General features: G+C 39.7%; 1 protein-coding gene across 1 annotated transcript in view; it reads left to right on the top strand.

The window, feature by feature from the left end:
- Positions 1–13,755, top strand: part of ZNF644 (zinc finger protein 644) — a 143,889-nt gene extending 130,134 nt beyond the window's left edge. The window contains 2 exon segments of the mRNA XM_080654335.1: positions 10,988–11,090; positions 12,096–13,755. Coding sequence (XP_080510461.1) covers positions 10,988–11,090; positions 12,096–12,288 — 296 coding nt within the window. The 3' untranslated portion in view covers positions 12,289–13,755.
- The last annotated feature ends 586 nt before the right edge of the window (positions 13,756–14,341 follow it).

Raw genomic sequence — 14,341 nt, 5'->3', positions numbered from 1 at the left:
ATGATCTCTGAACGCATAATAATCTGGCCACTCAGTGTGTGTGTGTGTGCGATGTGTGTGTGTGCATATCCTATCTAATAAAAGACTAATATGCAAATTGACTATACCTCCACTATACCCACAAGCCACGCCCACCAGCCAATCAGGAGTGGGTATGCAAATTAACCCAACCAAGATGGCTGCGGCCACAGAGAGAGCAGGAGGCTTGGGTTTCCCTGGCAATGGAGGAAGCCAAGCTTTTCGCCTGCCCTGGCGGGTCCAGGCCTCCACTCAAGTCTACAAAGTTTCAATTATAGAAGATAAATAAATCCCAACAAAAATAGCTGCAGCCACGGAGCAAGCAGGAGGCTTGGCTCCGCTCAAGGCTACAAAGTTTCAATTATAGAAGATAAATAAATCTCAGATACCAGGGCCTTTGCTTGGGTTGCCGGGGGTGTGGCCAGCCTGCAAACCACCACAGGCCCCTCGCCCAGGCTGCCCCACACCCCAAGGGAACACCCACCCTGATCTGGGACACCCTTCAGGGCAAACCAGCTGGCCCCCACCCATGCACGAGGCCTTTATCCTATCTAATCAAAGAATAATATGCAAATTGACCGTCACTCCAACACAAGTTGGCTGCCCCCATGTGGTCAAAGATGACTGCACCCATGTGGACACAAGATGGCCACCACAATATGGCCAGCAGGGGAGGGCAGTTAGGGGTGAACAGGCTTCCAGGGGAGGGCAGTTAGGGGTGACCAGGCCTGCAGGGGAGGGCAGTTAGGGGCAAACAAGCTGGCAGGGGAGCAGTTAGGCATCAATCAGGCTAGCAGGGGAGTGGTTAGGGGGTGATCAGGCTGGCAGGCAGAAGCGGTTAGGGGCAATCAGGAAGGCAGGCAGGCAGAGCAGTTGGGAGCCAGCAGTCCTGGATTGTGAGAGGGATGTCTGACTGCCCGTTTAGGCCGGATCCCAGAGGGGTCCCAGATTGGAGAGGGTGCAGGGTGGGCTGAGGGACACACACTCCCGTGCACGAATTTTGTGCACCGGGCCTCGTATATATATACACTGAGTGGCCAGATTATTATGATCTCTGAACGCATAATAATCTGGCCACTCAGTGTATATCCCATATAATAAAAGGCTAATATGCAAATTGTCTCCCTGGCCAGGCTGGCTGGACCCCACCCATGCATGAATTTCGTGCACCGGGCCTCTATAGAAATTCGTGCATGGGTGGGGTCCAGCCAGCCTGGCCAGGGGGAGGGGACATGGGCGGTTGGCCGGCCTGCATGCTGGTCGAGGGGACAATTTGCATATTAGCCTTTTATTATATGGGATATACACTGAGTGGCCAGATTATTATGCGTTCAGAGATGATAATAATCTGCCCACTCTGTGTATATGCCTAATTATAATTGGAAGGGAACATTGCTTTTCATAACAATAAACCAGTTAAACTGCTTAATATGTATATTTTGGGAATAGTGAGTGGTTTGATTATGGCAATATATAGCTAGAAGTAAAGAATTGCTATTGGTAGTAGGGAAGTCTTTTACAATTTTAGTGGATGTAGACAGTGAAATTTAACAGTTCTTAATAGTTGTTGGTTTTCCTCTATAAAATGCTGATTCTAGGTACCCCTTCACTTGGTGCCACCAACTGATTTGCTGTTTGCATTTTCCTCAAACGTCTCTATTTGTAGCAGACATTTTTTTTCCCTATGAGGAATATGAAAAATATACTCTGGTTAATCTCTGGTGATGAAAATTACCTGATGTGTGTGATATACAGGTGACAGCCAAGGAATCTTCAGGTTGGGCAAAGAAACTTTTCTGTTAATCAGTTTAAAGTAAATTTTATTCTGCTTGTTCAGAGGCAACATCATGAGTTGTTTATGGTGTTCAGAGATTGAGGTGTCTTGGATACAATATTTCTTTAGAAAACAAATTTTCGTTTCTTTTGTGATTTTGTAAATGTTGCATCAGTTATGCTTCATGCATTATTACACCTTCATCAGGTATATGTAATGTCTAGTTCATTTCCAATAAATACAATTCTGTAGTTAACAGCAGCAACAAAAAAGAGATAGAGAAGTGGAACTAAGGGCTGGCTGCTTTTCTCATTTAGGTTGGTGGATACTCAGTATCCAGAATCCTAATATATAAAAACCCTGGGTCATAACGTCCAGTAACAACCAACTGGAAGTGAGTCCTGCAGTCAGTGCTGGGTTGCCATGGCAACCTAGCGCTGACTGCTTCCGCTGCAAACGCGGTGCCCCAGCACTGACTGTTGAGGGGGCTGCAACAGGGCCAGAGAGAGGCCTAAAGAGAGAAGCAGGGAGTGATCCGTTGCCTCTGTGGCAGCTTTTGATCAGCACTTGCCTCTCTCTTTCTCTCCCAGTCTGGGCAGCAGCCACGCCTCCATTTCTCTCCAGACCTCCACCGGGGCTGCTGATCAGCCCCGCCTTTCTGATCAGGCCCCATTGATAGGCCCAGAGACGCTGACTGGCATAGAAACTGACCAATCAGAACCAAATCTGGGTGAAGTGTGAGGAACCAATGGCTGCCTAGGAGGCGGAGCTTTTGATGCTGACTGGCATAGAAACTGACCAATCAGAACCAAACCTGGGTCAACTGTGAGGAGCCAATGGCTGCCTAGGAGGCGGAGCTTTTGATGCTGACTGGCATAGAAACTGACCAATCAGAACCAAATTGACCGGCAGAGGAGGGCAGTTGGGGGCGAGATCAGGCTGGCAGGGCAGGGCCGTTGAGGGTGAGATCAGGCTGGCAGGGGAGGGCCATTGGGGGCAAGATCAGGCCTGCAGGGGAGGGCTGTTGGGGGCAACCAGGCCTGCAGGGGAGAGCATTTGGGGGAAAGATCAGGCAGGCAGGGGTAGGCAGTTGGGGGCGAGATCAGGCAGGCAGAGGCACTTGGGGGTGAGATCAGGCAGGCAGAGGCACTTGGGGGTGAGATCAGGCCATCAGGGGAGGGCAGTTAGGGGTGATCATACAGGCAGGCAGAGGCAGTTAGGAGCGATCAGGCAGGCAGGCAGAGGGGTTAGGGAAGGGGTGGGCAAACTTTTTGACTCGAGGGCCACAATGGGTTCTTAAACTGGACCGGAGGGCCGGAACAAAAGCATGGATGGAGTGTTTGTGTGAACTAATATAAATTCAAAGTAAAGGAGCAGAGGGGAGAGCAAGAGAACCGGATAGAACAGCCGGATCCGGCCCGCGGGCCGTAGTTTGCCCACGGCTGGGTTAGGGGCAATCAGGCAGGCAGGCAGAGGCAGTTAGGGGCGATGAGGCAGGCTGGCAGGTGAGCAGTTAGGAGCCAGCGGTCCTGTGGGATCTGGCCTAAACTGGCAGTTGGACATCCCCCCAGGGGTCCCTGATTGGAGAGGGTGCAGGCTGGGCTGAGGGAATCCCCCCCTCCGTGCACGAATTTAGTGCACTGAGCCACTAGTTGTCTACATAATTTGCCAGATCCAGTGCAAAGTGAAAATGTAGCACCCTGTGTTCAAAAATTAAGAATGTCAAGTCTGTGATAGTAGAGCATTAAACAAAGTGTAGGACCCTATGCACCATACCCCACAAAATGTGTCTTTTAGGCACTTTATGCAAAGTCATAAGTATACACTGAAGAAATAAGAATTTACCTTTTCAACAAATGGCTTTTCCTACCTCCATTTTTATGTTACACAAACTCACGTTTCTTAACCCCCCCAAATCCATGCTTCTTTTTTTCTCCATGCTTCTTTTTCAGTTGAGGCTGAGAGAAAGAAAATGATATTTGCATAGTCTTTTGTATGTTCGGGACTTATGAACCTTGAATAATTAATGGCACCAACTAGGTTTGTTTATTTGTCCATACCACACCGTGTACCCCTTGAGACTATGCATCCTCTTTCCTCCTCACTACTGCCACTACCACCACCAGCTTGTTAATGGTGGTAGAATGATGGCTTACCTATCAATGTCATTTTTATCCCTACTTTTTCCTATATAATTTGCCAGATCCAGTGCAAAGTGAAAATGTAGCACCCTGTGTTCAAAAACTACTATTCATAGCTGCTATTTTCTGCCCACCTCATATAGGCAGATTAGATGAAGAAGAAATTTTCTTCTCTCTACTAGGGCTACTTTATGTCTCTTATTTTGGATATATGTTATCTGACCATTATATTAACTTTCAGTTTACCCCAGAGATGCCAACAGTTAGGAACAAAACAGATGAAATGGGGGCTTTTAACTAAATGGACAGGGGAGGATGATTATAAGTACGAATATTTAGTGGTAAATTATAATTTAGTTATGATGTGCTTTTTTACAACAGATGTTTTTAAGAAATGAATCCTCATTCTTTGAGGTCATTTGTGTGGTGAATTAAAAAGAAAATGAAATTTATTGAAACAGTTATCCTCTATAATAAAAGCCTAATATGCTAAGTGTCCTGTCGGCCGTTCAACCAATCAAAGCGTAATATGCTAATAATATGCTAAGGCCGCTCAACCACTTGCTACGACATGCACTGACCACCAGGGGAAGACAGTCGACTAGTAGGTTAGCTTGCTGCTGGGGTCTGGCCAATTGGGAGTGAGTAAGATGGCTGGACACACCCTGGAGCCCTCCCGTGGTCCCTCCCCAGTTGGCCTACCTCCCGTGTCCCTCCCCAGCCCTGATTGTGCACCGGTAGGGTCCCTCGGCCTAGCCTGTGCCCTCTCGCAATCCGAGACCCCTCAGGGGATGTTGGAGAGCTGGTTTCAGCCTGATGGCAGAACAACCGGTCACTATGACACGCACTGACCACCAGGTTGCAGAAGCTCAACGCAGGAGCTGCCTCCTGGTGATCAGTGCGCTCCCACAGAGGGAGCGCCGCTCAGCCAGAAGCCGAGCTCATGGTTAGCAAGCACAGCAGTGGTGGCAGGAGCCTGTCCCCCCTCCGTGGTAGCGCTAACAATGTCCAACGGCCTGACTGCGATAGGGTGCAGGCTGAGCTGAGGGGACCCCTGCCCCCGAGTGCACTAATTTCGTGCACCAGGCCTCTAGTTGTATGTAATGGGCAGAAAGGTGGAAAGGGCAAAAGGGCTTAATGTTAAAAAAAAAGCCCAAAGTAAATTATTTTTCTTTTGTGTATAAAACTAAAATAATATCTCAGAAAACAGTCTTGAATTTATATCTGTATTATTTATTGGTTTGCTTTTCACTGATCCAGTTTAATGCTTTAGACCAGGGGTGGGCAAACTTTTTGACTAGAGGGCCACAATGGGTTCTTAAACTGGACCGGAGGGCCGGAACAAAAGCATGGATGGAGTGTTTGTGTGAACTAATATAAATTCAAAGTAAACATCATTACATAAAAGGGTACGGTCTTTTTTTTTTATTTCAATAGTTTTATTCATTTCAAACATTTTAACAAGAAGAATGTAAACACTAATTATTATAATTTGAAACTTCAAAAAATGGAGGAATCATAGCACAATAACATACTTTATATTGAAGATGGCAAAGGCAAAATAAAATTGCCTAACAAAGGAAAGGTACAAAAGCCTTTCAAATTAAACTTAAATATAATAAAATAATTTAAAACTAAAACAAATAGAAAAGAACAAAATGTGTAAACAGTAAATTAAACATTTTCTTTAGTGCAACTTCCAAATTATGCCCGGGACGTAGATGTAGATGGCAATGTAGACTGGGTTGAAAGGTTTTTGGTCTTTAAAACATCAGCTTCAGTGGGAACAGTGTTGTTGGTCTCCTTTTTTAGCTAATGCATCAAAGTCTGGAGTTAGTTTTGTTGTGGCTATTCTCAGGATAGATCTGAGGTGTTCGCCAGTTAAGCTGGATCTGTGAGGGGCTTTGTTGATGTTCATGACGCTAAATGTCTGCTCACAAACATAGGTTGACCCAAACAGCACCAGTATCTTCTGTGCCATCCTCCGGATGTTTGGAAAAGTAGCTTCATTAAGTGAAGCATAAAAGTCTCTTAGTTCAAGAGAGCTGAATTTCTCCTTTAGGACAAAGTCAGACTGAAGATCAATGAGTTCCGGTTGCACCTCTTCTGGTGCTGTTTCAGGGTTTTGTGACAAAGGACAGGCCACCAGTTTAAGTGACTAAAAGCTGAAAGTCTTTGTTGTTTTATTAACAAGTCATTGTGATGTACAGAATGTGGGAACAGGAAAAAATTGTGTTTGAGTAGAGCTCTTAATCTTACCTCAGAAAGGCTCTGATACTGTGCTCTCCAGGGGCGTGCCTCCCTACATCACCACGATAATGTGTCTACACATTGCCAGGGTGATGTCGGGAGACGCATCCGTGGGCATTACAAGGAGCCTCTGGAAGATTGAGAGGTTGTTCCTTCTACTGAATGGGCGGATAGAAATCCACTCAGAAGAAGGAGCTGCGGCCGTGTTTCCCGACGTTGCCATGTTAACACTGCTGCTGGTGAAGGAGCGGGGGGGGGGGGGGGGGGGGGCGGGGGGAGAGCAAGAGAACCCTCCGCTCTTTCGGCTCCGCGGGCCGGATAGAACAGCTGAATGGGCCGGATCCGGCCCGCGGGCCGTAGTTTGCCCACAGCTGCTTTAGACACATACGTTGTTGTTGTTGTATTTTGTAGCATAGCAGTATAGTGTTTTTTTGAGGACTTACAAGTCTGTTGTATTTCCCTCTCATTCTTACTAATCAAAATAGCTGTTTTACCAGAAGGTATATCCTAAAACTTTTTGTATACTGTACAGCTCGATTCATTCTTCTTACAAGTAAAATATTTCCAGTAGCAGTTTAAATCCTTTATAAATCAGGTAACTGCAATGTGTGTGTGTGTGTGTGTGTGTGTGTATACACACACACACACATATATATATATTGCAGTTATATATATATATATATTTAACATATTTTTATTGATTTCAGAGAGGAAGATATAGAAACATTAACGATGAAAAAGAATCATTGATTGGCTGCCTCCTGCATGCCCTCTACTGGGAATCAAGCTGATAACTTGGGCATGTGCCTGACCAGAGATCAAACCATGACCTCCTGGTTCATAGGTCAACGTTCAACTACTGACCTAAATCGGCCAGGCTGCAGTATTTCATTTTTATTTTTATTTTTTACAGTCTTCTGGTTAAAATTGATAACTTAAACATTTTCTGTTATCCTGAAGAGGAACCTTAGGTATGTTTGAGTGACTGTGTTTGTTCCTTTCTAAAAAAAGGAGTTATACTCATGGAGAGGAAAATTAAGATTTTCTAAAACTAATCTAGTACTTTTTGTAAATTTCAAGTACAAAAACAATGTTAGATTTAAAATTCTTCGAGAGGAAAATGGTATGTATGTGTTTTGTGGGGATTTTTTGACACTAACAACTGCAAAAAAGGCTTTGTATAAAGTTATCTATTTGGCAGATTGTTAATGTACACAACTTTGTTAAACCTTTGGCTATTTATCACAAATATTGATGAGCCCCATTATACTAAAACTAGTGTTAGTGATGTTCTTTTTTAAAATGCTCTAGTTACTCCTGATACACAGTCCAGAATGAAACTGCTTTTCGCTCTAGATATAATAAAATATGTTAAATTAGAACATTTGTGTTCTAGACATATTTGTACATCATCTTTTTCATTTAATGGAACATACTGTGTAAATCATATTTTTCCTATAGAAAATAACATAGGTGTCCCCTTTGTGTTCATATTAATAATATGTTAAATACTCAATTGTTTTTTACAGATTTTTCTAAATTGTTTAGGCATTATTGCAAGGATAAAGGTTGAATATTGGTATTACAAAAAATTGTTCTTGTAAAGTATATTTATGTTTTACTTTCTAAATAAGTGACATTTCAGGGGCTAAGACGTTTAAAAATGATAATGAAGATATTAAGACACTGAAAATATCCTATCTAATAAAAGAGTAATATGCAAATTGACCATCACTCCAACACACAAGATGGCTGCCCCCATGTGGACACAAGATGGCCACCACAAGATGGCCAGCAGGGGAGGGCAGTTGGGAGGGGCTACGCCGGCAGAGGAGGGAAGTTGGGGGCGACCTGGCCTGCAGGGAAGAGCAGTTGGGGGGGGACCCAGGCCTGCAGGGGAGGGCAGTTAGGGGCAATCAGGCTGGCAGGGGAGCAGTTAGGCATCAATCAGGCTGGCAGGGGAGTGGTTAGGGGGTGATCAGGCTGGCAGGCAGAAGCAGTTAGGGGCAATCAGGAAGGAAGGCAGGCAAGCAGTTGGGAGCCAGCAGTCCTGGATTGTGAGAGGGATGTCCGACTGCCCGTTTAGGCCCGATCCCTACTGGCAGTCGGACATCCCTCGAGGGGTCCCAGATTGGAGAGGGTGCAGGATGGGCTAGGGACACACACACACACCCCCTCCATGCACAAATTTCATGCACCGGGCTTCTAGTTTAAGTATAATTACCAGAGGTCCCAGGTTTTTAATATCCTTACTTTACAGACAAATTTTCAAGAATTCCCAATGTATGTGATTCTCTAAACTTACTTGGAACTCTGGATACTGGAGATAATTGTATACTTGCAGAGTTGTCCTACTTTCCAAAGTCACAATACCTTCAAATGTTAATTACTACAAAACCTGTGGCATGCTCATTTAAATTTTAGAGCTGATCATTTATAAAACAGCATAAAATTTAGGGTTTTTAGAGTTTACATAACATCAAAAGTCAGAAAAATTATTTTTTCCTCTGTTAAAGTCAAGAAACATTTTTATATTCAGAGTAAACCTATCCAGTTCCATTTAAAAGGTATCACAGCATCCGAATGTAACTTGAATACTTTGTAACTGATAAAACATTATTTTGCATACTTTCTCATCACCCTCTGCCCTTCTCCCTCAATTTGTTTTACATACCTAACATTAGCATTCTGTGAACAATTTTTTAAAGGATTGCTATAATGTATTCTATTTCTATCCTACAGTAATTTATTTACATTTTAAAGGGAATTTGAATACAGTGGCAATTTTGACAACCAGCAAGCTCATCAAAGTAAGATTCTATCTGTAATCTCATGATATACCAAATACCTGCTCTGTTCTATGTAACAGAGACAGGGATTGTGTGTGGTTTACCTAACAAATAGGGAAAGAGTAAATGACATCTAGTTTTTGAGTGTTCTAAAATCTTTACTTCTAGTGTATCCATTGCTTTAAAATTCATTTAAATTTAAATTGCTCACCATTGCAACTAGGAAAAAGAAGGTGCTGATTACAAAGTACGTAATACCTCACTCTTCCTATTAGTTGTGAAGAACCAAGCTTCTACACATAAGCTAGACTGATCTGTGAAGAATTTAAGTGTGACATTAGCAACATATTCACTTAAATGATGCAGAGGTGTTCTACATGAATGTCGCCTATATTACATGCTGACAGAACAAATTTCCATTTACATGCTCTAAATGTCAGAGGTTAAATTACTGGGTTTTATTTTATTTTTTACTTCAGAAGTATTTGTTGAGTTCCTATTATGTGCCAGGCTCTTGACTGAGATAAGTAATGAGAACCTTACACGATTTTTCTATTCCAGGTTTTTGTTGAAGCTTTGAATTAGCCATTCTTTAATACTTACTTGACTTCCTGTATGTAGTTCTTTACTTATGAGATTCTTCTTCTGAGAATAAGCAGAGAGAGACTTTGGGCTCTAGATTTTACTTTTAAAGAGGCAGATGAGAGGAAGCAGAAACCAGTGGCTTGAATGAGATTTAGGCTTCTCGTGGTTTCTAATTTTCTTTTGCACTGGCCACCTGACTACTGTAAGGAATTGTGTGTTTACTGGTTTTGTAATAATAGCGTCTGTTCTTTTGGAATCTGGACTTTGAACAACTCATTTTACGGAATAATTGAATAGCCAGTTCTTATTCTTTCTTACCTAGAATTTTTCCAGGGGATATCACATGGCAGGTTACGAGAAGAAAAGCCATTTGTGTAACTCTTCTGTTATGTTTGTTTCCCTGCCCCTTGGATCCCTAGATACAACTTTCTTACACTCTCTTCCTGCTAATCGACCAGCAGATCCTGTAGTACTCTTATCCCTTTGTCTATAGTTGTATTCAAAGACCAATAAAATGTTATGTCCTGTCTATTCCTACCTCTAAAAATATCCTTTTTCTTTATTTAATTAGATTTTGTGGAATAACTGATTGAAGGAAAAGCACTAAAAAATTTTCAAGAACAATTAGCACTAAAAGTTTGATCTGATTTAATATCAAAATCTTGTTTTTTCCTTTTAATTACATTTTTTAGTAGCTATGGAAGAAAACATAAAATGAAAGCATGTAAGGAATAGTTAGCATTAAACTTCTGGTCCATTTGCAAACTTTTATGAAATAACCTGGATTTATATTTATTTTTCCAGAAAATAAAATATGTATGCTATACATGTTTCACAGATTGAGTTAAAAAATGACAATTAAGCTTTTTTTTTTCCCCTTTCAATGTAGGGTCGTCATACAATTTTGAGCACTATTTATTATAATAGAATTCAAAGTGAATTACTATAAAATTAATTTTCATTGAAACTTTTATTACATTGTTGATGTTCCCATACTAAGTTTTTAAAGCTTGTAAGATCTTAATGAAGTAGTATAAACTTAAATAAATAAAACGTTATAATTTTCCTGGAAATAAGGAAGATTTAACCAGATGTTAAAATGGATGTATGGTCATAAGAGAAATACCATTATTGTAAAAATTGACCAACTTAGTAACTTCAAGTTATTTAGTTACATTTTCTCAGTTTGATATAGTAAAGCATTATTTCAAAAAGCAGTACAGGAAGAATGTATGTAGATAATATTACTGCTATTAGAGAAACAGCTACAAATTAGTGCATGTTTTAGGGGATACAAAGAAATGCAGACATTTCTAATTTGATTTAGATGGTCTGACCTCTCTAGAAATACAAGTATGTCTGCATGTGTATATTTATGTATATTTGGAAATATGTAAAAAATGTTGTCTTTCTCTTCTTCCCTTTTTTAGTCTTAGATTGTAAGCAAAAGAAATCAAGGTCAAGATCTGGAAGCAAGAAGAAAATGCTAACATTACCTCATGGTGCTGACGAGGTTTACATTCTCAGATGCAGGTACATGCTTATATTGCTAAATCTGCTTAGTTCAGATTTTGGATTGAGATATATTAACTCTTTTATTCCGGGTTTTTAATTTGTGGCAGAGGTACATTCTCCACAATTAAATTATAAATGAACTTTTGGAGACAAGCTTAAAATCTTAACTCAGTTCATAAATGCTGTACTTCAGTAAGTAATAGATCAACTTTTTTATATTAGCCAAGAAGCTCTGTGATATGGTGAATTATAAAAGCAGCTTTTTTTGTTGTTTCATTTATTTGCTTTGGTTTGATTTGATTTTTTAAAAATTGTCTTTAGTTTCTGCGTATTAGAACACATTTAGTTTCTGCTTATTGGGAACATATACTTCTAAGTATAGCTATACAGTTATTCATACTCCCTTCCATACTCACCATCATGCAATTTAAGGAATTCTGAATTGCATAAGGATCTTTTAAAAAGAAGATACATTTTGGAAATACAGTTGTTTTAAATATAGGTGTTAAGACCTTTCATTTTAACCTAATGTTCCCATTTCTATAAAGATTACTGGAGTTATTATAGCTATTAAATACATGAATTGGCAGTTTTGATATTGTATTAAGTCATTTTGACTTTATATGTATTTAAAAATGATTGTCAAGAACTCTCTCCAATATATGGTAAAGTTTACTTCTTTTTTTTTTTTTTTTTTTTTTTTTTTTTTTTTTTAAATATATTTTATTGACATTTTACAGAGAGGAAGGGAGAAGGATAGAGAGCTAGAAACATCGATGAGAGAGAAACATCGATCAGCTGCCTCCTGCACACCTCCCACTGGGGATGTGCCCACAACCAAGGTACATGCCCTTGACCGGAATCGAACCCGGGACCCTTCAGTCCGCAGGCCGATGCTCTATCCACTGAGCCAAACCGGTTTCGGCTAAAGTTTACTTCTTATGTTTATTGATTTTTTGGGAATTGGTTTTAAATAAAGGGAATTGGTCATGTTAAGACAACTGTCATCAACTTCTTCTGTAGGTTTTGTGGCCTAGTCTTTCGTGGACCATTGTCTGTTCAGGAAGACTGGATTAAGCACTTACAACGACACATTGTAAACGCTAACCTTCCCCGGACTGGAGCTGGCATGGTGGAAGTCACGTCACTGTTTAAAAAGCCTGCTTCCATTACAGAAACTTCATTTTCTCTACTAATGGCAGAAGCAGCTTCATAGAACAAGGAAACCTTTTAAATAGCAAATACGAATTAGGTGTAAATTTGAAATTCTTTGTCTTTTTTTTAAGCCACATTAAATTATCCATTTATAAATACTAAAGCAGGAAAAAGGGGAAAAGTGAATTATGGTGGCATCAGAACAAATAGAGTGCTTCAAACAGTAAGTAGTCTATATATTTTATATAGGACAGAAGATGTGTTTTCAAGGTTTACTGGATTTTGTCAGTTAACTGTATTCATTCAGTAAAAGATCTGTACATGTAAGCAGTCATTAACAAACTGTTGCACATGGACACTTAAAGACAGACTTATTGGAAAGTTATGTTTTCTGCAGTGTTACCAGAATTAAGGTTCTGTTTATTCCCACAAGACTTGCATTGAAAAATAAGATATTATATTTTGTTTGTATGTAGTGTTTTGTATAAAACCTGGAACCGCTAACTAAATTTACTCAACTTAGGGCATTAAATATCATGTACTTCATAGATTGAGACTGTTCACTCATATAGGGCAGAGTACTATTCTATCTAAATGTGTAAGTGTTTTTTTAAAATCACATGGAATGGTTTTTTTTATACTAAAAAGTGGAGGGAGATTTGTTTAAACAAATATTTCTAAAAGAAATATGTACATAGTCCTGGAAATTATTTGTGGTAAGGAAATATTCTTTACTCCAGTTGCATTTCTCAGACAATAAAGTGGTGCATCCATGCTACCTCCTACTTTGTCAACAAAGATGCTATTTACCCTTTACATTTTTTGTATCATAATAGATTTTAAAATCTAATGTTCTTTATTGCAAGGCATCCTTTTGTTAACAGATTTGTTTCTTTTTAATGTTTTACCTAAAATTTGACAAGCTTACAGGACAGATTTGCCTCTTTATTTAACATTGTAGAAATGTAATTAATAAATGATGCTCACTACACAATTTAGAATAGGCTTTCTCATTTATATTCTCTTCCAAAATTGATTAGTAGCAAAACTTAATATACCAATTGAAATATTTCTACATATGATGAGAATGTTTACAATTTAAATTTTAGAACTTGTTTTGGATGTGATTATATGTACGAAAATCGTGTAACACTATGCTTATGCTAAGAACCGACATAACGGAATTACTGAAATAAATGTGCTGTGAGGAATGGAAAATATGGTGCAGATGTCTTGGTCATAAAATTGTGATTCATCCTTTCAACTTTTCCAAAAACAAATTAGTTCTTTTAATCTGAAGTCAGATTTCTTTACAAATGACAGTTTTTTATATGCAAGCACCATTTCATTTTATTTCACGTAGTATGGCTAATACTATAGTTGAAACAAGGATATGCATTGATACTTTTCTTCGTATGTAAATAAAGTTTAAAACATTAAATAAGGAGTATTTTGGTAGAGTATATACATACCTCACTGCCAGTGAAATTGCTTTCCTATGGTATATCTCCTTACCAGAAAAATCTCTAAATAAAAAAAGACTTAAAGAAAATTATAATGTGTATAGTGTGAAGCATTTCTTATTTTTATCACTTATGGGAATAGCCCATTTGATTTAAATTTTTCTACTTAGCAGGTTACTTTATTCACATACCTTATATGTGAAATTAGGAAGCTGGACTAAATGGATCATTCAAGGGTCTCTTGATCCCTGGGGTATACTAGATAAGGGAAAAGCACTTGTAATTTATTTTCATTTTTCAAAATGCCCAATAGAAACTGTATTTTTTCTTATAAAGATGAGACTAAAACATCAAATTGCTTTTGACTAAATATACTAAATCAGTGTATACTAGTTGTCTCTTATTGAGCAAGTTTCATTGATATATATGAATATATTTATTTATTTAACTGGAAACATACTACATGGCAAGTAGAGTTCAGAAGTTTATAAAAAAAGGTTCCTGCCCTGGTTGGTTGCTTAGTGGTTAGAGCATCAGTCCTTAGACAGAAGGGTCTTGGGTTTGTTTTCCAATCAAGGGCAAGTACCTTGGTTGCTGGTTCATTCCCCAACCCCAGTCTGGGCACATGCAGGAGGCAACCATATTTTCCGG

Source organism: Plecotus auritus (assembly GCF_963455305.1).
Source record: "Plecotus auritus genome assembly, chromosome: 2".
NCBI lineage: Eukaryota > Metazoa > Chordata > Mammalia > Chiroptera > Vespertilionidae > Plecotus > Plecotus auritus.
This window is presented reverse-complemented; position numbering and strand designations above follow the sequence as displayed.